The sequence below is a fragment of the Triturus cristatus genome, chromosome 12 (assembly GCF_964204655.1).
Source record: "Triturus cristatus chromosome 12, aTriCri1.1, whole genome shotgun sequence".
Taxonomy (NCBI): domain Eukaryota; kingdom Metazoa; phylum Chordata; class Amphibia; order Caudata; family Salamandridae; genus Triturus; species Triturus cristatus.
This window is the reverse complement of record NC_140595.1, coordinates 769,690,067-769,713,274: the sequence shown is the minus strand read 5'-3', so window position 1 is coordinate 769,713,274 and position 23,208 is coordinate 769,690,067. Positions and strand designations below refer to the sequence as shown.

The 23,208-nt window shown below is 46.6% G+C and overlaps 1 protein-coding gene across 1 annotated transcript; it reads right to left on the bottom strand.

Annotated features, from left to right (window-relative positions):
* Nucleotides 1-21,770: 21,770 nt before the first annotated feature.
* Nucleotides 21,771-22,898, bottom strand: LOC146782785 (uncharacterized protein F54H12.2-like). Its single transcript, XM_085637250.1, has one exon. The coding sequence runs from the start codon at nt 22,896-22,898 to the stop codon at nt 21,771-21,773; it is 1,128 nt and encodes a 375-aa protein (XP_085493376.1).
* Between the last annotated feature and the right edge of the window lie 310 nt (nt 22,899-23,208).

The following is a 23,208-nucleotide window of genomic DNA, read 5'->3' as shown; positions in this document are numbered from 1 at the left end:
TCCTAGGGGATTTCTTAGGGTTTATGGACATGTACTTAGTTTTGCTAGGATTTATCTCTAGCCCCTTCCCCACACAGTATTTCTGAAAGGTATCAACCAAATTTTGTAAGCCTCTCGGAGTCTGAGAGATAAGGATGGTATCATCGGCAAATAATAATGCTGTGACCGCTTCACCACCTAACTTCGGAGAGTGATGCACACAATTCCTTAAATAACTTGGAATATCGTTAACATATAAGGAAAAAAGTGTTGGGGCTAGTACGCAACCTTGGCGCACACCACGCTCTACGGGTATGGCCCTTGGGATTTCGCCATCCTTTCCCCATCTGATTTTGGCATAGTTCCCCGTGTGGAGCCTGATGAGTTCTTTGAGTAATTCCCCTGGGACCGCCATGTTCTTTAGTGTTCTCCATAGCAATTTACGCGGAACAAGATCAAAGGCTGCCCTGAGATCCACAAACGCCACATAGAGACTACCCTTCCTTAAATTTATATACTTCCAGCAAATACACATATATATTCACTTAAAAAACCATAGGTTTCACACATGTTATGGTTAGCTGGGCATTTCCCTCGTAAAAAAACAATGAAATTCCCCGTTATAGTTAGTGCAGGCAACTATAACTCACGCGACCGCAATCCGCTGCTGATGACGTCAGATATTACATCACTGTATTTAGACACTTATTTACCCATGTCTTCTTCCATTCATCTTTAGCTATACATATATTTCATTTTTTCTTTTTTCAGAAAGACACATATGTCATCAGTGATGTAATATCTGATATCATCAGTAGCGGATTGCGGTCGCGTGAGTTATAGTTGCCTGCACTAACTATAACGGGGAATTTCATTGGTTTTTTACGAGGGAAATGCCCAGCTAACTATAACATGTGTGAAACCTATGGTTTTTTAAGTGAATTTGCAAGGTTTTTTAAATGCTAATTCCTAACTATAACGTGTGTGAAACCTATGGTTTTTTCAGTGAATTTGTACGGTTTTTTAAATGCTAAGTTATGTATTTATTAATTTATTTTTTTAAACAAAACTTTTTCTCGGCGCGCGCGCGGTCGCCAGTAGATAGTTATAGTTAGGACCGTGTTTCCATAGGAAATCCGCAACATTCTATTTGGAATAACTTTATCGCCGATTGACGAAACCTCGCGAAATGTTCAAAATAGGTGGGGCGCTCCGCTCCGCTCGTACCCTGAAAGTCTCGGGGGGATTCGTCAAGCGGGGGCTGTGAAAAAAGGGGGGTCCCAAAACGCATTTTTCCCATGCAATTTTCCATAGGGACCTTTAGTCCAAGCTACAGCCCAAACGGCTGAACAGAATTACTTTGAATTTGGCAAAGAGGTAGTCCTCAGGTCAGGAATGTGCCTTTTGCATATCTGGAGTCAATCTGTTCATTAGTTCCTGAGAAAATTGCAGTTAAAAGTACATACATATCTATAGGTGTGTGTGTGTGTGTGTGTTCGTGTGTGCGTGTGTGTGTGTGTGTGTGTGTGTGTGCGTGTGTGTGTGTGTGTGCGTGTGTGTGTGTGTGTGTGTGTGTGTGTGTGTGTGTTTATTTTTCATGATAGTTCCTGACGCTGGGTACTACCCAAGAGAGTGTTAAAGGGAGAGCCGTGAAAAGGACAGCACGACTCTTAAAAAGGGGTCGCCTCCGAAGAAATGCGCCCGACAAACACCACCCCCACTTAAAAGCCGAACTGCCACCAAGAAAAGGGCTCTACAAACACCGGCTGTTTTCAAAAGCGGATCTCCTACTGAGAACCGTGTTCTACAGAAGCAACAATCAGGTGAGCTTTTAACAAAGGGGGGACTAAGTTTTTAAAAAGCAGGTTGCACTCGTATCTCAGTGTAAAGTAGATTGACCCAGTATTCATCACAAATGTTTGTAAGAAAGCTCAGTGTGGGTCACTGTCACTAGTTTATACTTTTCTAGTTTTTAATATATATTTTTGTTTACATGTGTAGAACCTGTACAAGAGCATGGGGGAAAAGAAGAGTCGCTCATGGTGGGCCGTTTGTCTATACATCTAAAGGACATCACGAAGGCGATGCAAAATGAACCAGAGGCAGCAGCTGGTGAGAGAGGGGATGAGCTGATGGACTGTATTGGCGAAGGTGTTAAAGACAATGGGTTCGTACATTTACCAACGCAGATGCAGCAACAGATTTTTTGTAAACCTGTTGAAGAGACGGTTGAAGGCTGTAAAGCACCTAAAGTAAAGCCTTCATGTGTAAAAAAGTTAAAGACGGATCTACCAGCTGCTCCCAAAATTCCAAACCGCCACGTAGATTCATCTTTTAAAAAAAAAAAAATGCAGCAGAGAGGCCTCAGCCACCCTTTTTTTCCCAGCTGCCTAAAGTTCTAGCGGGGGGACAGGTCCCAATAGACACCCCCTCCCGAGACCTTTCCACACCGCTTAGTACGGATAATAAACAGAGAGTTAGAGGCGTGATCGCTAAACGCTGCAAGAAGTCTGCAACAAACAAAGACTTAGGTCATCTACCCTTAGATCTCCAAGGGGATGGGAGTCCCCTACCACATAATGACCCAAAGGTAGGTGTGGAGGTTCATGAATGAGTCAGCGCAGGCATTGTATGCAAGTTGTATAAAGCTTCTTCAGGAGATGTCAGTGTTAACAGCTAGTTCTGAAATAACACCAACAGAAGCGCACAACAGTCTTTCTAATGTAAGCTATGCGGAATACAGAGTCCCGCCCCCTAGCCCCCTCTCAGCTCACGCCTCTGCGGCCCTGGATTATTATGATCAGCATTTAAATTTCGCTCAGCAAGTGCCACCCTCTACACCCGAGGGGTCCTATGAACCTACTAGTCCCGTCTCAAGTGTAATAATACTGTCTTCCCCCTCTTCAGACCATAATTATAGTTCAGCTTTGAACGGGGTTGAAAAGCTGCATTACGAATTAGCATCTGGACCCGAGGCATCCGCAGCGGGTTGTTCGCATTGGGAGCCTATTTCTTTAGACACTCTCGATAATAATATTGAAAAGCCCAGAGGAGCACTGACACTTGTCGTCTGGACTAATGCACAGATGTGCTCACAGTGGGACCCCTCTTTAACAACAAGCAGAGCCGATAACAGCCATAGAACAGTTAATACTGACCCGGGGGTAATCCTAATGAGTACCCAAAGTAATATAAACCCTACATTAACAGACCCACCCTCCAACAACGGCAATTCTGAAATAGTTCCTAAAACGGTTTTACTGGCCGATATCAAAGAAATGCAGCAGGCTATCAAGCAAGTAAAAGCTAGGGTGAACTATAATCTTAAAACATGGGAGGGGAAAAAACAAGAACGACCATTAAATAGCGTGTTGGCTGAAATAAATCAGGAGGTAAAAAGGTGTAAAAGCTATGTGTTATCAGCCTGTGAATTAACAGCTACCGGCCTAATGCTCATGCCATTATGACTAGGCCCGCAGGTTCCCCTAAAAATTTCTAATTCTGGACTTATGAATAAAGCTACATATATATCAAAATAGAGAAAAACTATTCGTAAGATACCTAATAAGGTTCAGCGTATCTTGTGGCCTGTTAAGAACACAAAGGCGTTAGAAAAGGTCAGCGCAGGTTTAACGACCAAGGAGGCCCTGATAATAATGTGTAAAAACAACCCCATTGAGCCTGAAACAACACCAGTCTGTAGACCACGTACAGCTGAAGTAGCGTTAGGGGAGCCGTCACAGCATGTAACAGAGGGTGATAACTGTACAACATTCGCGGCTACAAGTTTTCCCGTTCAATCAGTACGCGGTAGGATACCTCAAGACACACTGAGTGATAACAACCGGAAATGGCTTAATAGATCGCGGCTTAATCGTCGCTTAATAACTACCTTAAAGAAAGCACGCATGCATGCCAGAAGACGGTATAAAAAACTGGTTACGCAGGCCCAAAGACAGACCTCACAGGAGCCCACCCCTTCGGGTTCTCCCCGTAGCCCCAGCCAACCAGCTGAAGACTTAGAGACAGTGTTTTTAGAGAGCGTCAGAAGGTACACGCACCCTGTAGAAAAATTTAACGCCGTAGAACATTACGAGGAGTTTAGATTTGTCAACCTTGACCGCATAAACTCAGCAGATCAAGGCATGCTAGCTATTCATCAGGCTATACAAGCACTCATCGAACGCTTGTTACAAGATGTGGGACCTAATGATTTTTTTCAGCTGCGGTTCCAAGGACAGGGTCTCGATAGTCCTTTATTTACAAGAAGAACACCCCGCGATGTCTTTGATGCTGCAGACTTTTTAGAAAACCTCTCTAGTCTATTGCAGAGTAAGAACGAGATAATGGCTCACGGGACCTTTAGAATAGTAGCTTTAGTTGTTCGAGGTCGTGCGGGGGGTGGTTCTAGACCTTTAAAGACTATTCTGTACAGTAAAATCATAGGAAAAAAACAACAATGGCTGCTGGATTTTAACACCCCGACATCTAATACATGCCTGGCAGCTAGCATAGCAGATCTATTGGCGGCCCGTAACACCGCCGATGCTGTTATCTTGTCTAGAGCTAAGGCAGCCCACACAGTGCTTAAAATACCTACAAATTACCCTGTTGGTTTTGGAGACCTTGGGCTTTTTGAGAACTATTTTAACATCACCATGAAAATTCTGTACCACAACAGCTCCTGGCGGTACTTCACTACGGGGCAGCCTCTAAAAAACAAGACCCTTTATGTTCTTCACCACGAAAAGCATTTTTACGGTATCCTGAATTTAAAAGGATTTTTAGGAGCTAGGTATGTGTGCCCATATTGTGATCACATTTACAGCAATCAGATAAGTCATGACTGTGCAATGTATTGTAAAATGTGTCAGACGGCTGGATGCGAAGTCGTTGCCGAGCCCAAGGTGCGCTGCAGCATATGTAATCTATTCTGCCGCTCACAAAAATGCCTGCGCATACATAGTAGGGTTGTGCGCTGCAGCCTTAAAACAGACTGTGCGCGCTGTGGGCATTATGTCACAGCTGGTCACAAATGCCGGGGCATGAAGTGCCCCTGTGTAAGGCGTCTTTACAAGAGGCTGGAGCACACATGTGCTACATGCGTAAGGGCCAACAGCCCCCTAAAACCGAAGATTATATCATTTTTGATATAGAGTGCACCCAGGAAACATCGGTACACGAGCCCAATTATATTTACGCTCATCATCTAACTTCGAATGAGAACTGGGAGTTTGAAGGTCGCTCATGTGTGAGTGATTTCCTAGACACCTTCATGCAGCCCAAATATAAGGGGTATACCATGATGGCTCATAACTCAAAGGGGTATGACTCATTTTTCATTTTACAAAAGATGAATAGCGAAAAGATGCCTGTAAAACTTATCACCCAGGGCTCAAAGTTAATGCTGGTAACGGCTGTAACCTTACAAATACGCTTTATAGATACCTTACATTTTCTGCCCATGAAGCTAAGTAAGCTGCCAAAAGCTTTTGGGTTTGCAGGGTGTAAAGGTTATTTTCCCCATTTTTTTAACACTTGGGCTAATCAGAATTATGAGGGGCCTATGCCGCCGCCGTCCAGCTATGGAGCAGATTATATGATGCCTGATGAGAAAAATAACTTTTTACAATGGTATGCTGAAAACAGTGACAAAACTTTTAATTTTCAAGCAGAGTTAAAAGCCTACTGTCAGGCGGATGTTATTATATTGCGCCAAGCTTGTAATCTTTTCAGAGATGCAGTTGTAGAAATGACTAAACAAGTGGAAGTAACTAACCCAAACACGCCTCGGGAGACCGAATCTATAGAGTACATTGATCCTTTTCAAAGTATTACGTTGGCTTCCATGTGTATGTCTATCTATAAGCACATGTTTTTACAGCCGGATAGCATAGCTTTAATACCCCCAGACCTCTATAGCGGTAAACAAAAGTGCTACTCCACACCTTCGATACAATAGCTCATTGTTAGACCTGGCATCATTGGCATGAGTCTCTCCTCCATTTTTTTCTGTTTGCCTCCTCCGTTTACGATGTTTTTGCTGGATTATTGCTTTGGGCACTGTGCCACTGCTGATCAGTGCCACAGTGCAAGTGCTCCCTATGTTAAATTGTTACATTGATTGGTGTTACCATGATTGGCTTGGTTGACTTACTGTTCAGACCCTAGTCTAGTGCACTGAGTGTGCCAAGGGCGTGTAAGTTAACTGCTGCTGGTGGGCTTGCAGCACTGGTTGTGCCACCCACAGAAGCAGCGTGTAAAATGTGTCTCAGGCCTGCCACCGCAGCGCCTGCGTGCAGTCCCTGACTGCCATGTCGACTTGGTAAGGAAACCTACTTACCAGTCTCTATACCTTCACTTTGCCACATTTCAGACACCTCTATGGTAGGCCCTAGGGCAGGGTGCATTGTTGGTAAAAGGTAGGTCATGCCCTGATGTGTGTGGCATGACCTAATAGTGAATTACAGCCATTTTTCGTTTTTCACTATTGAAGGGCTACCTGCCTCCAATAGGCCAGACTGGGCAGACTGATTATTAACTCCATTATAATCTATCTGACTCAGGGAGCATGGTAGCAAGTCGAGTTTAGTATCCCTGAACTCAGAATTTAATAACACACCCTTTAGGATGGATGGTTTTTAAATTCTATGTTTGAAAATAGCACTTTTAGAAAGTGGCTATTTTCTTGTCCAACTATCTACCGGTCTCTGCTGGTTTGGTGTGTGTGTCAGGGGCTGGGTAGCTCCAGAGGTCTGAGTGAGTCAGTGTGGGGTGAATGGGGCGTTTACACATAGAGTGAGGGAAGAGTAGCCTGCCCTGCCTGACACAATACTGGCTCCGCCTCCTGCTGGGCGACTGATAGCCCTGCTCCTGCCAGTGACAATACTGGCTCCGCCTCCTGCTGGGCGGCTGAGGACTCTGCCCTGCTCAGTGAATAGGCCAGGTGCCTCTGCCTGGCAACACCCACAACAAACCTGAGATGGTGGGAATCTCCCTGTTGGGACAAAGGGAACAAAGGAGAAATGGGGTATAAGAGAAGGACCCCTGAACCAAGAACTGAGATCACTTCTGACAAGGAAACCTGTACCAAGGACAAGAAGCCTGCTGATCTAAGGACTTGCCCCCCCTTTCTGCCAGAGTGCTGATTTGCTGTGGAGGAACCTGAAAGCTGCTTCTTTATTTTTGCCAAGGAACAAGGAGAGAGGAACTTGGTGTGTACTCTCTGAACACTTGCTAGGAAATCTCCAAGGACTGGAAGAGTGCCAGTCTCCTGCTGAAGTCACAGGGCCAAAGGACTTCACCATTTGCTGAATTGCTGGAAAGTGTTGTTTCCAGTGCACCAGGGGAAATCTGCAGTCTCGACGCCGCCGACGCCGCCGAATCCAGCTCGACACCGTGAGTAACGGCTCCAGTGTCCCGAGCCTTCGACGCCGGCCGCCGGGCCCGATCGACGCCAGCAGCAACGCCAGTGAGCAGTGGGTATCGGCCCCGGCTCCAAGTGACCCCGTCTCGACGCCGGTATCGACGCCAGTGAGGAGTGAGTATCGGCTCTACCTCCAAGCGACCCCGTCCCGACGCCGCTGCTGATCGCATCGACTCGACGCCCTTCTCGACGCCGTGAGCGCTGCTCCGGCCCGACATCCCTCGACGCCGCTGCGGATTGACCCGACTCCGAGGCACGACCTCGACGCCGATCTCGACGCCGTGGATCATCGCTTTCTTCGTTTCTCAAGGTACTGTACTTGTGGGGTCGGTTGCAACTCCAGGCTCGACGTAGCGCTCCTCGCGGTCGACGCCGAACCTTGGGAATCTTGTAGACTCGACGTCGTGTGACTCCTGTGGGGGTTACATTGTTGCCAAAGAACTGTGCTCAGAAGAATACTTTGCTAAAGAACTATTTGCCAAGAAGAAACCTTACTTGAACTATTATTTTTCCTTCCAAAGAGTATTTATTAAGACTGTGGTATATTTTTGTCGTTATTTGGTCTTGTGCTAAGCCTTATATAAAAATACTATTTTTATAATAACTTCTGTGTCGTGTCCATCTGTAGTGTATTCACTTTATTACTGTATGTGGTCATAAATGCTTAACACACTGCCTCTGAGATAAGCCTGTCTGCTCTGCCAAGCTACCAAGGGGGTAGCAGGGGTTATCTGAGTGTGTAATCCCCTTTCCCTGACTAGAGTTGGTTGGTCCCTATTTGTCAGAAGTGTATACCTCTGCCAACTAGAGACCGCCGGTTCTAACATTGGTGGTCAGCGGTGAGGATTGAACTTTGCATTTATGACTCATGTGCAGTGACTAGTGTACGCTACATAGTGAAAGCAGACCATAACGCAGCCACAGTCTGGTTGGTAGGATTGCCTATTTTTGTTCTCCGCTTTCCTGGAGCTTATTTTCTTAAACACTGCCAGTTTTGACCATGGAGAATGCCGGAGCTGCTACACCTGTGGAGAATGTTGTGGGGGAATTCGATAAGGAGAAGATAGATTCCTACACGCTAAAAGATCTAAAAGGATTTTGCAAGCAGTTTAAAGTTCCTACCACAGGTGTCTCAAAGAAAGAGGGCTTCCTCAAAGCGCTGAAGGCCTGGTTAGAGGCCAGAAATCCCTCTGATCCGGTGGTGGTACCGGAAGAGGAAGAAGAAGAGGAAGAGGAAGAGCCCACAGGTGGGCCAGTGTCATCTCCAGGCAGTAGTGCGTCCTCTAGGAGCCTTTCCCCCGAAGAATTAGAAGACAGGGAGAAGGAGAGGGGGTACAAGTTAGAAATGGCAAAACTTAAATTAGGAGGGCAGTTGGAATTAGAGAATGCAAGAAGCAAGAGAGAAGCTGAAATGGAGAGCAAAAGATTAGATTTTGAGAGAGAGAAATTAGCGTTTGAACGTGAGAAGATGGTGAGGGAGATGGAGCTTAAAACTAAGAGTTTAGAGTTGAATCCCTCTGGTGGCAGCACTCCATCCGTGCCTGCAGAAAGTAGGTTTTATTTTCCTAAGGATGTGATCAAAGATTACAGTAAGAATGAAGATATTAGCCAATGGTTTAAAGCATATGAGTTAGCATTGTTGGCCCACCGGGTCCCTGAGAAGGATTGGGGAACGGGGTTGTGGAGCCGCTTTACAAACGAGGGGAGAGATACCTTGTTGAGCCTTCCTGCTGAGGATAGGATGTCTTATACTCATATGAAAGATGCTTTAATGCTGAGATATGGCTTAACCCCAGAAAAGTACAGACAAACCTTTAGAGAATGTAAGAAGTTGCCTGGTACTACGTGGGTTGAATATGTGTCTTTTTTCTGCAGAACCATGGATGGTTGGATAAAGGGTAGCAAGGTTGATAGTTATGATGCTCTTTATGATTTGTTTGCTTGGGAGCACTTGTCTAATAACTGTTTTCCAGAGCTACGCCAGCACCTTGTTGACAGCAAGCTATCTAACCCTAGAAAACTTGCTGAGGAGGCGGACCGCTGGGTCAGTACCAGGGTCCACAAGGGTCCAGTGGGAGACTCAGCCAAAGGTGGGCAGGGTCCCCAGCAGAAGAGTGGGGGGGACAGGGGTAAACAGAGGGAGTTTCAGAAAGGGCCCCAAAGTAGTCCCCAAGGGAACCAAGGGAAGGGTTCCCAGCCTCCCCCTGTAAAGAAACCAGAGGCCCCGACAGGTAAACCTGTTCACAGGGGCCCCATGACCTGCTATGCCTGTAAGCAGGTGGGACACCGTTATTATGATCCCCAGTGTCCCATGAAGGATTCGAATGCACCGCCGCGTGCACCCCCTCGTCAGGTAGCGAGTGTAGCCCTGGGAGGGGAGGAGATGGGTGCCCCCGGTGGGTGGGGTCCCGCAGAAATGTCCCTGGTCTCTTTAGGAGACGTGGAAATGGTCCCTCCAACCCCTCTGCCTAGTAACACTAAGAAATATAGGCAGTGGGTGACCATTAATGGCCATAGGGTGGAAGCTCTCAGAGACACCGGAGCGAGTGTGACAGCTGTCAAGTGTCACTTGGTGTCCAGAGAGCAGGTGGTCCCTCATGCATTCTACCCCGTTGTAGCTGCTGACAACTCACAGAGTAAGTGTGAGGTAGCTCAAGTTCCTTTTGAGTGGGGGGGGGTCTCAGGTACTCTTCAGGTTGCTGTGAGGCCCGCCATGCCTGTTGATTGTCTCTTGGGCAATGATTTGGAGGACTCCCCTTGGGCTAAGGTGGAGAGAAAAGCGCATCTGGAAATGTTGGGTCTGCCTGAGTGGGTGTGTGCGACCACCCGGTCCATGTCAGTCAGTAAGGGTGTTGATGGGGGCCCGGAGCCTGAAAGTATGGCCCAGGTCCCAACCGTGAAGAGAAGAGGCAGGGGGCGCGGGAAACCGTCCCCCATCGTTCCCGCGGTCCAGGAGGGAGCAGACCCTGAGGGGGATGCCCTGGAACCGACAGGAGAACAAGTGGCCGAACTGGGAGACCTGCCCGAGCTGACCCATTGGCAGCAGGATGGTGGTCCCTCCAGGGAGGAATTTTGTGCTGAACAGAAAGTGTGCCCTTCTCTTGTGGGTATGAGGCAGCAGGCCTCAGCCCAAACGACAGGTGATCAGTCAGGATCACATTGGGTCTACTGGGAGAACGACCTCCTGTATAGCGAGCCTAAGGCTGCTGAACCTGGGTCAGCCCGTGTGCTGGTGGTACCCCAGCGCTTCAGAGCCTTCCTACTGGGGTTGGCTCATGACGTTCCGTTAGCTGGACATCTGGGGCAGGACAAGACCTATGACAGGCTTGTCACCCATTTTTATTGGCCCCAGATGAGAAGGGATTCAGATATCCATTGTAGGACCTGTCAAACTTGCCAGGCAAGTGGGAAAAGTGGGCGGAAGCAGAAGGCTCCCCTCCAACCTTTTCCCGTCGTCAGTACCCCCTTTGAGCGAGTGGGAATTGACATTGTGGGGCCACTGGACCCCAAGACAGCCATGGGCAACAGGTTTATCCTGGTCTTGGTGGACCATGCCACCCGGTACCCGGAAGCCATCCCTCTCCGAACAGTGACGGCCCCCGTGGTGGGACGGGCACTGATGGGGGTTTTCTCCCGCATGGGGTTCCCCCGAGAGGTGGTGTCAGACCGGGGCACCAACTTCATTTCGAATTATATGAAGTCTCTGTGGAAGGAGTGTGGGGTAACCTACAAGTTTACCACTCCTTACCACCCTCAAGGTAATGGGCTGGTTGAGAGATTCAACCGGACCCTAAAAGGCATGATCATGGGTCTTGAAGAACCAATGAGGCGTAAATGGGACGTCCTCTTGCCATGCCTGCTGTTTGCTTACCGTGAGGTGCCACAGAAGTCTCTAGGGTTCAGCCCCTTTGAGCTTTTGTATGGTCACCCGGTAAGAGGACCTTTGAGTCTGGTCAAAGAAGGCTGGGAGCAATCTCCCAGGAAACCTCCCCAGGATGTATATAGTTACATGCTGGCCTTTAGGAACCAGACTCGGCGCTTCAGAGATCTTGCTCAGGCAAATCTGGAGGCCAGCCAGGAAGAGATGAAGCGGTGGTACGATCAGAATGCCACTCTGGTTGAGCTTCAACCTGGTCAGAAAGTTTGGGTCATGGCCCCTGTGGAACCTTGTGCGCTCAAGGACAGGTGGACTGGACCGTTTGAGGTTGTGGAGAAGAAGAGCGATGTCACCTACTTGGTGGACTTGAAATCTCCCAGGAACCCCTTAAGGGTCCTGCATGTCAACCGGTTAAAGCCCCACTTAGAAAGGTCCGAAGTGGGCATGCTCCTTGCCACAGATGCTGGGATGGAGGAGGAGAGTGAGCCTCTTCCTGACCTCCTGTGTGCAAAAGAAAAAGATGGGTCAGTGGATGGTGTTGTCCTCTCTGACACACTGACCCCTGAGCAGCAGCAAGATTGTCGCCATCTGTTGGTACAATTCCCTGATCTGTTCTCCTTAATCCCTGGTGTCACTCAGTGGTGTGTCCATGATGTGGACACCGGGGACAGCACTCCTGTGAGGCACAAGGCCTACAGGGTGACTGACAAGGTCAGAGCATACATCAAGGAGGAGGTCTCCAAGATGTTTGCCTTAGGGGTGGTTGAGTCCTCTAGCAGTCCTTGGGCCAGCCCAGTGGTCTTGGTCCCAAAGGCTGCAGCGCCTGGTGCTTCACCAGAACTTCGGTTCTGTGTGGATTACCGAGGACTCAATTCGGTCACCAAGACTGACGCGCACCCCATCCCCAGAGCTGATGAGCTCATCGATCGGTTGGGGGCTGCCCGGTACCTTAGTACGTTTGATCTAACGTCTGGGTACTGGCAGATCGCCTTGACTGATGGGGCAAAAGAGAGGTCTGCATTCTCCACACCAGAGGGGCACTACCAGTTCCGTGTGATGCCCTTTGGGATGAAGAATGCCCCTGCCACATTCCAGAGGTTGGTTAACCAGGTACTGGCCGGGCTGGAAGATTTCAGCGCCGCCTACCTGGACGATATAGCAGTGTTCAGCGCCAGCTGGGAGGAACACTTGCGCCACCTCCAGGAAGTGTTGTTGGCCCTGCGCAGAGCAGGCCTCACAATCAAGGCTAGTAAGTGCCAGATTGGGCAGGGTTCAGTGGTGTACTTGGGGCACCAAGTAGGGAGCGGCAAGGTGGCCCCCCTGCAACCCAAGATAGATACCATCCTGGCTTGGGAACCGCCCAAAACCCAGACTCAGGTGAGAGCCTTCTTGGGTCTCACGGGTTACTACAGGAGGTTCGTCAAGGGGTATGGCAACATTGTGCACCCCTTGACCTCGCTGACTTCCAGGAAGCAGCCGAGACTTGTGATCTGGACTGACGCCTGTCAGAAAGCCTTTGACACCCTGAAAACTGCAATGTGTACAGCACCGGTCCTCCAGGCACCCGACTTTTCAAAAGAATTCATTGTCCAGACGGACGCTTCAGAGCATGGTGTGGGGGCTGTTCTAGCACAGATGAATGAGGAGGGCCGAGACTTACCTGTAGCCTTCATCAGCCGGAGGTTACTTCCCAGGGAACAAAGGTGGAGTGCGATAGAGCGTGAGGCATTTGCTGTGGTCTGGGCGCTGAAGAAGCTAAGACCCTACCTGTTTGGGACTCACTTCCGGGTTCAGACAGACCACAGGCCCCTCAGATGGTTAATGCAGATGAGGGGTGAGAACCCAAAGCTGTTGAGGTGGTCCATTTCCCTACAGGGGATGGACTTTACGGTGGAACACCGCCCTGGTACAGATCACGCCAATGCTGATGGTCTGTCCAGATTTTTCCGCCTTAGTGATGAGGACTCCCTGGGTGAAGGGTAGTTCTCCCCACATTTCAGCTGGAGGGGACACGTGTTAGACCTGGCATCATTGGCATGAGTCTCTCCTCCATTTTTTTCTGTTTGCCTCCTCCGTTTACGATGTTTTTGCTGGATTATTGCTTTGGGCACTGTGCCACTGCTGATCAGTGCCACAGTGCAAGTGCTCCCTATGTTAAATTGTTACATTGATTGGTGTTACCATGATTGGCTTGGTTGACTTACTGTTCAGACCCTAGTCTAGTGCACTGAGTGTGCCAAGGGCGTGTAAGTTAACTGCTGCTGGTGGGCTTGCAGCACTGGTTGTGCCACCCACAGAAGCAGCGTGTAAAATGTGTCTCAGGCCTGCCACCGCAGCGCCTGCGTGCAGTCCCTGACTGCCATGTCGACTTGGTAAGGAAACCTACTTACCAGTCTCTATACCTTCACTTTGCCACATTTCAGACACCTCTATGGTAGGCCCTAGGGCAGGGTGCATTGTTGGTAAAAGGTAGGTCATGCCCTGATGTGTGTGGCATGACCTAATAGTGAATTACAGCCATTTTTCGTTTTTCACTATTGAAGGGCTACCTGCCTCCAATAGGCCAGACTGGGCAGACTGATTATTAACTCCATTATAATCTATCTGACTCAGGGAGCATGGTAGCAAGTCGAGTTTAGTATCCCTGAACTCAGAATTTAATAACACACCCTTTAGGATGGATGGTTTTTAAATTCTATGTTTGAAAATAGCACTTTTAGAAAGTGGCTATTTTCTTGTCCAACTATCTACCGGTCTCTGCTGGTTTGGTGTGTGTGTCAGGGGCTGGGTAGCTCCAGAGGTCTGAGTGAGTCAGTGTGGGGTGAATGGGGCGTTTACACATAGAGTGAGGGAAGAGTAGCCTGCCCTGCCTGACCCAATACTGGCTCCGCCTCCTGCTGGGCGACTGATAGCCCTGCTCCTGCCAGTGACAATACTGGCTCCGCCTCCTGCTGGGCGGCTGAGGACTCTGCCCTGCTCAGTGAATAGGCCAGGTGCCTCTGCCTGGCAACACCCACAACAAACCTGAGATGGTGGGAATCTCCCTGTTGGGACAAAGGGAACAAAGGAGAAATGGGGTATAAGAGAAGGACCCCTGAACCAAGAACTGAGATCACTTCTGACAAGGAAACCTGTACCAAGGACAAGAAGCCTGCTGATCTAAGGACTTGCCCCCCCTTTCTGCCAGAGTGCTGATTTGCTGTGGAGGAACCTGAAAGCTGCTTCTTTATTTTTGCCAAGGAACAAGGAGAGAGGAACTTGGTGTGTACTCTCTGAACACTTGCTAGGAAATCTCCAAGGACTGGAAGAGTGCCAGTCTCCTGCTGAAGTCACAGGGCCAAAGGACTTCACCATTTGCTGAATTGCTGGAAAGTGTTGTTTCCAGTGCACCAGGGGAAATCTGCAGTCTCGACGCCGCCGACGCCGCCGAATCCAGCTCGACACCGTGAGTAACGGCTCCAGTGTCCCGAGCCTTCGACGCCGGCCGCCGGGCCCGATCGACGCCAGCAGCAACGCCAGTGAGCAGTGGGTATCGGCCCCGGCTCCAAGTGACCCCGTCTCGACGCCGGTATCGACGCCAGTGAGGAGTGAGTATCGGCTCTACCTCCAAGCGACCCCGTCCCGACGCCGCTGCTGATCGCATCGACTCGACGCCCTTCTCGACGCCGTGAGCGCTGCTCCGGCCCGACATCCCTCGACGCCGCTGCGGATTGACCCGACTCCGAGGCACGACCTCGACGCCGATCTCGACGCCGTGGATCATCGCTTTCTTCGTTTCTCAAGGTACTGTACTTGTGGGGTCGGTTGCAACTCCAGGCTCGACGTAGCGCTCCTCGCGGTCGACGCCGAACCTTGGGAATCTTGTAGACTCGACGTCGTGTGACTCCTGTGGGGGTTACATTGTTGCCAAAGAACTGTGCTCAGAAGAATACTTTGCTAAAGAACTATTTGCCAAGAAGAAACCTTACTTGAACTATTATTTTTCCTTCCAAAGAGTATTTATTAAGACTGTGGTATATTTTTGTCGTTATTTGGTCTTGTGCTAAGCCTTATATAAAAATACTATTTTTATAATAACTTCTGTGTCGTGTCCATCTGTAGTGTATTCACTTTATTACTGTATGTGGTCATAAATGCTTAACACACTGCCTCTGAGATAAGCCTGTCTGCTCTGCCAAGCTACCAAGGGGGTAGCAGGGGTTATCTGAGTGTGTAATCCCCTTTCCCTGACTAGAGTTGGTTGGTCCCTATTTGTCAGAAGTGTATACCTCTGCCAACTAGAGACCGCCGGTTCTAACACTCATGTACATCTCTTTTTTATTTTTTTTATTTTTTTATTTTTTTATTTTAATTTTCTCGATTCAGCAGCACAATTCATTATTTACAGACCATTATTTGTAACAGAGAAATAAACAAAGCCCGTACATAGAGACAGAAAAAACAAAGCAATCAAACCAAAAATGCATTATTAAATATATCATTGCTGTATCCAAATTCTGATCGGTTCCCAAATGGCCGCCCCCAACTTTTTCTTTGCAATCCCTTTCAATTTATATAATGCCCATTCCATATTATATATAGGAATAAGTTTTGCTCTCCAGCTTGTGAAGGCAGGAGGCTCAGAATCCAGCCACTGAGATGTTATACAAGACCGCAAAACTGACATACAGATAAATTTAAATCCTCTATCAGATAACGACTGCCTACCCATATCTGTACTGAATTCTATTCCAAACAAAACCAAAGAGGCCGTGACAGATATTGGTATTCCCAGAGATTGTGACAGGAACCGTTCAATATCCAGCAGGAGTGGCTGTAAGGCAGGACAGGAGTAAAACATGTGCAGTGAGTCTGCTGCGTAAAGTCCACACCTTGAACAATTAGCCCCCTTACCAGCCTTCCACTTTGCTATCCTTCCTGGCGTATCATATAAATGAAACGTGGCCATATATGATTGACTTCTAAGACTACCAGAAAGCAAGATAGAGCTAGCCGTTCGCATTACTAATTGTAAGTCCAAATTAACTATCGACGCTTTCTCCTCCCATATTGCCTCCTGCCTTCCTAAGTCATCAGTTTGTATTAGCATAAGCTCTGCATATAATTGCCCTATTTTACATTTTCCTTTTATTAAATCCAAGACACGGATTTGTAATGGGTAACATTCTCTCCCCACAATAGCGGCCTGTAAGGCACTTCTTAATTGTAAATACTTAAAGAAATCCGCCTTTCCAACCCCGCATCTGCTTTGTAAAGTTGAGAAAGATACGATCTCGCCCTGCTCCAGCAAATCACCTACTAACCTAATACCAAGCTGTGACCACCTACGCATAACGGAGTCCTGAAACACCACATAGGATAAGACTGACGAGTCTAACGGTGTATACCGTGTAATACAAGGAATAGAAAACAGTTTGCAAAGTCTCTTCCAAACTACATAGGCCGCCTGAATGATTTTAAACCTAGTCTTTTTTTGTAGTAGCTTGGCTCTAATACTTTTTAAAGTAACCCTTGTGCTGAATTTCCCAAACACCACTCATAAATAGATGGAGAGAAAGCAGAATCCAACACCGTCATCCTGCCCCAAATCAAAACACCCATTAATTGAAACAGCGAGGCTGAATAATACAAATAAAAATTTGGGAGTGCCAGACCTCCACGTTCCGATGGCAAGTAAAGCCATTTAATTGCCCTTCTAGAGCGGTGGTATCCCCAAAGAAATCGTGAACACATCCGTTCTATTCTGTCAAATAATTCTTTTGGAAAGAGGATAGGGATAGCCCGAAACAGATACAGCAATTTAGGAAAGATAGACATTTTCAAAACATTAGCCCTTCCATATAAGGAGAGATGCAGCCGATTAATTCTCTCCAAAATTTTATTTGAGGAAGCAAGTATCGGCTCTACATTAATACTCGGAATGTTTTGAATTTTAGATGAAACAATTATACCCAAATACATAGCCTCTGTGGCCACACCCACCCCTAAATCCCCTAGAGACCCAGCTTCTGAGTGCAGTACTTGAGTCTTCCCCAAATTTAGTTTATAACCAGATACTATTCCGACATCTCTAACAAAGAAAACATCTACATTCAACACGCCTTACAGGGTGGTGAATATCGTGTAGGGCCTTATTACTTGGATGGGTACGCCATGATCAATGGCAGGCCAACAGCGTTTGAATACAATGGTTGTTTTTACCACGGATGCCCCCGATGCTACAAACCCCATGAGTTTAATAAACTGCTGGGCACCAAGTTTGAGCATCTTTATAGGCGTACACTGATGAAAGCTCAATATGTTGAAAATGCGGGTTTCATTATGAGAACCCTCTGGGAACATGAGTGGGCTGACATGCTAGCATCAGACGCCAAGCTAGGTCCTTTCTTAAAAGTCAGCAGCTACCTGAACCAATGGAACCTCGCCACGCCTTATTCGGGGGCCGTACAAATGCTATACAGCTGTACCGAACTTTGGGTCCGGGTGAGAAAATACACTACTATGATTTCACAAGCCTGTATCCCTTTGTCAATAAAGTGAAGTTGTACCCCAAAGGGCACCCAACAATTATATACAGGGACTTTAAATCTCTAGACACATACTTTCGATTAGTTAAGTGTGAAATTTATCCGCCCCAGGGTCTTTACTTTCCAGTGTTACCCTACAGAGTCGATAGTAAGCTCATGTTTCCCCTTTGTCGAACCTGCACTGAAAGTAAGGAGGCTGCCTTATGCATGCACAGTGAAGCACAACGGATGTTGCGGGGTACCTGGTGCAGTATAGAGGTTCAAGAGGCTCTAAAAAAAGGATACCGGATGGGTAAAATATTGGAGATTTGGCACTTTGAAAGGACAACAACCCACCTTTCTTCCGAGTATATTAATTTATTTCTCAGAGACAAACAGGAGGCATCGGGGTTTACAGAATGGTGCAGTGATGAGGACTCCAAACAACACTACATCGATGAGTACTATGCTCATGAGGGCATAAACCTGAGGCCAGATTTTATAGAAGTCAACCCCGCAAAGCGCCAGCTGGCAAAGTTATGCCTTAACTCCTTATGGGGAAAATTTGCGCAACGCACAAACTTGTCAAACACAACCATCGTCACAGATCCTGACGACTTGTTTAATTACCTTTTTGCACCCGGTTATGACGTCTCCGGCTGTGAGTTTATTAATGAAGATACTGCTATGCTGAGTTGGAAACATGCTAAAGAGTACCCCACAACGTGTAACAATATAAACATCTTTATAGCCTGTTTTACAACTGCACATGCTCGTCTGGAGCTTTACAAGTTGTTAGATAAACTGCAGGAGAGGTGCCTGTATCACGACACAGACTCTGTTATATTTGTAAGCAAAGTAGGGGACGAGGACCCTCCTCTAGGAGATTATCTGGGGGATTTAACTAGCGAACTAGAACCTGATGAGCACATAGTCGAGTTTGCTTCAACTGGTCCCAAAACGTACAGCTACAAAACGTCTAACAATAAAGTCTGTATGAAAGTCAAAGGTATAACATTAAATGTTAAGAATACCTTAAAAATAAATTTCGACAGTCTGAAGAATCTAGTGACCGAGTATGCCGCAAAGACCGATCATTCCTGTGACGGAACAATCGTTGTAAATCAGCCTTCTATAGTGAGGACCAAAAAAAGATGGGAGATCACGACACAGCCGTTGCATAAAACCTTGAGAGTAGTGTTCGATAAAAGGGTCTTAATGGCCGACTACAAAACTATCCCTTACGGTTATTAAAGATGCATTACTACGGAGAACCTCTAACAGCATGGATACCAGATTGCAGCACCCCTTTTCATGCGTTATAGCGGGGCCCTCCAATTGTGGGAAAAGCTATTTTATAAAAAAACTATTAGAAAATGCACCAAGTGTTTTATCCCAAATGCCTAACAATATTATATGGCTTTATTCCTGCAGGCAAGATTTTTATAATGACCTCACGTACCAGTTTCCTCATATTCGATTTATAGAAGGGATACCTAGTAGCCTTAATGACGATGACTTATTACCCAAGGACCATGTGAATATGATAATTGTAGATGATCTTATGCGGGAAGGAGGGGACCATCCTGAGATAGAGCGATCTTTTACTCAATATTCGCACCATCGTAATCTGAGTATATGTTACATCGTACAGAACTTGTTTTACAAGGGTAAGAGCAGCAGGTCTATCGCTCTCAACGCCTCCTACCTAGTTTTATTTAAAAACCCCAGGGAGAAACAACAGATAGCCATTATAGCTAAACAAATGTATCCTGGCAACACCCAGTTTTTTATGGAAGCCTTTAACGATGCGACCACTAAGCTCCACGGTTACTTACTGGTAGACTTAAAGCCTCGTACTCTAGAAGACTACAGACTGCGGGGTGAAATTTTCCCACCAGAGCTACCGGTTGCCTACACCCCTAAACCAATACCCAAAGGTTATAAAAAGATTCGCTAAAACGCCCGAAACCCATTTACCCGCTAAGCTTCACGCCATAAGGTATTAAACATGTCTGCTCGTTTACGCCGTAATATGGCTCTCCTAAAAATGTTGATTACAGCCAGTCCCCCACAGAGAAAAGCCCTACTGTGTGCTGCCTCGGACGACTTAGTTGGTGCCATTTCAGAAATTGCTCTAAATACCCTAAAAGGTAACATTCCTATTTCAACGAACCAGTACAAGGTGTTGAAGAAGAAGTGCCAAATCATCAAGAAGCTTAGTAATAAAAGGGTCTCCCTTACTTCTAAGAAGAAACTGGTAAAACAGTCGGGTGGATTTATAGGTTCACTGCTGGGTATAGCTATACCTCTAATTACAAGCCTCCTGTCGCGGAACTGATGGATTATGCCCAGAAAATGTATCTAGTACCCAGCATCAGCTTGAGCAGCTGGCACCTACTACTGGTGATACATGGGACATAAGGAGATCTGAAACGCTCCGTTTGGATGCTGAAATTAAAGATATTTTGAACTGCACAGACTTAAAGCCTGAAGCTAAAGCGGGGCTTTACTCCCAAGCGCTTCAAAATTTCTTGCAATATTATAAGCAAATGCAGGGTGAGAAAAACAAACTGACTTTATATACTGCCGCTGGGGAGCAGCCTCCGATAACCGCTGCAACACCACAAGAAGCCACAGCGCAAGCGCAGCAACACACATCCCCTGACGCTTTTGTTGAGAGTTTGTTACATAATATAAATCAGAGGTATAAAGGGGCAGCACAGATGCTGTTAAGTAAAATGGCCGATTCTAAAGACCTGACAGCTTGGAATGACCGCGGGGAGTTCATCTACAAAGGTCGGCCAATTGCTGGGTCACACATGTACGATCTGATCAAAAGTTTCACGCATCCTAAGACGCTCTCATGATAGACGGCCCCTAGAGGTTGGGAGCAGTTTCTAAGCGCTGCTGCGGAACTTAAGATTCCATCATCGCTTGTAGGTAGCACCGGACATCGCCAGCAGCTTGAACTTCTGAAGCACCCCAGGAACGGGGGTGTCGAATCCCCACCGCTATCATCTGCTTTTCACACCCCTTCAAAATCACCCACTTCACCTTTCTTTACGCAGCTAACCACCTCGAGTAACCCTAAAGATGTGCCTCTGGAAGCTACAAAGTCTCTATTTAAAATGAAGGGTTGGCTCCCCTATTAAAATGTAATATTACTGCATATTTGTATATTTTGTTTATATAAAAAAGTTGTACAAAACTGTGTTTACCTTACAGTCTTCACTATGTGTTTCTTTATTAGCTCGATGGTAGCTTCTACGCGTGTTATTCTTTGAATATTTCGAAATACATGTAATAAACATTTATAACTTTTCAACACTCTCCTGGCTTTTTTTCTTATCGCAGAATGAAAAACATGGAGTCGGCGCTGTTGTTAAATATAGGCTTTTATTTTTTATTTTGAACATGAGCATTACAAAGCTTTACACTTTTGACAAAAATCATACTCGGTTGTAACTGCGGTGGGACTAGGCTTCAAGCCTTCTTTCATAAAGCGAGTGACAAGTCTATCATTGTTTACACGATCATTTGAATATAATTTTAAAAAATTTCTAAAATTCAGACCCTGCGACATTTTACAGATAAAATATATACAGTGTTCCCCACACGTAATAGATAGAGAATCTTGTATCTGCAGTTTGTTATATTCAACTCTAGAAGCCACTTTTTTAAAATACTTGCATATGGGTCTGGTATAGATGCTGTGCTCCGGAAACTCTGCGAGGCTGTCAAACACAGTGACCCTGTCAATGTCCAAAAACATAGCAGCCCAGTGTGTTCCCGGCTCGTGATGAGGATCGGTGTTAAAGACCAAAGATCGAGGTCTTTCATAACTTATTTCAGTCGGCAGGCCATCACTTGGATAAACATCTAGAAAGTATTTATTAGCGTCTTTATGGCGGCTTAAGAAGTCTCGTAAGTGAATAGTGTCCATTTTATATATTTTTTATTTATTGATTTTTAAAGATAATCAAACAGAATCTGTCGGGGCGTGATTAACTTGTATCACACTATCAAATACAGCAAATACAACCTTGTTCACATTCGTCGTTAGGGCTGCGCTAAAGCGGATTTCAGATTTTACATTTCCATTTTTAACCAGGCTGTAATGGTCCCCATCTTCCATGTCAGGGGTCAGATCAAAGGCAAACAATGTATAGCCGGCACCATATCCTTCGCGTGATACGACGACCCCCGAATCACGCAGGTGTTTCCCGGTTATCGACACTAAGCCGAGATATTCTCTAATAAAATTTCCAGATCCAAAATTGGGTGTGTAGGACTTTGCAGGTATGACAGCTCCCTCGTGAACCAGGGCAGCGTAGTTGATACCGTAGTGCTTGAAATTAAAAAGGTTGGAGGTGTGTACTCCGCTAAAAGCTGTATTGTCAACAAACCCTATAATAACAAGTTTTGGTAGCTGGCCCAGGAACAGATTTTGCTGCTGTGTTAATCGGGTGCCTACCGGGATGCTGTAGACTTTCATAGAGACTCTTTCAATGGCATATTTAGCATTTGACTGTTGTAGAGCTTCAGCATGAGCCAATATGACCGACGGTGACACATTCACTCTCTTTACATACAGGGTAGCAGACTGTATGAGCAGTTTATACTGCTCAGCATCCCCTGTAATGAGGCAAAAGGCATCTTTGTTACGGTTGAGTTTGATCTTGAGGTCGATGCCATTAACGATTAGTTTATCCTGGAAGAAGAGGTCTGAATGTATTCGCCGCAGGAGATCAAACTCTCTACTTCCGGCCGCAAAGCCTGCTCTTTTTACAAAACCTGTATTAGGTCCGTCTAGAGCAGTGTTTTCAAACTCCGCATAAGTGTCTTTGTAGAAAAGCTCAGCTGAAAGCTGTGTGTCCAAAACGTCGCTGCTGTAGTTCAGGATACTCTCCATGTAAGCCCTGTAGGCGTACATGTTGTCATTCTGCGTGATGAGTCTGTCGCCCAGGGTAATGTCCACCTGATTAAACAGGGTCGCGATGGGGTAAGCAATGGTCGCTACTTTAGCGGTTGCAGCAATAGCGGATCCATCCGCTTTTACAATTTTACACACCAAATGTAGCAGAGTATTGTTGAGATCTAAATACATATCCGTGGACCCTGATACGTAAAACTCTATCGGGGCCAGTGGTGTCAGGGCGGCTAATGGCGATACCTCCATGAAAAAACTGTTTTCAATACTAGTCTGGGTGTGCTTTAGAGAAAACAAATCTAACTCCAACTTAGCGCATTCACCCGAGGCGCAGTGTACAAAAGCCATGTTTTAGGGTGACAAGTCTTTTAGAAAATGTTAACGGTGGATGCTGTTCTCTTCTTCGTAGCTCTCTTCCGTCTTGGGGACCATCTTTTGTGAGCTCTTTTTGAAGTACGCTTCCTTTTTTTATAGGGAACCGGGGGCC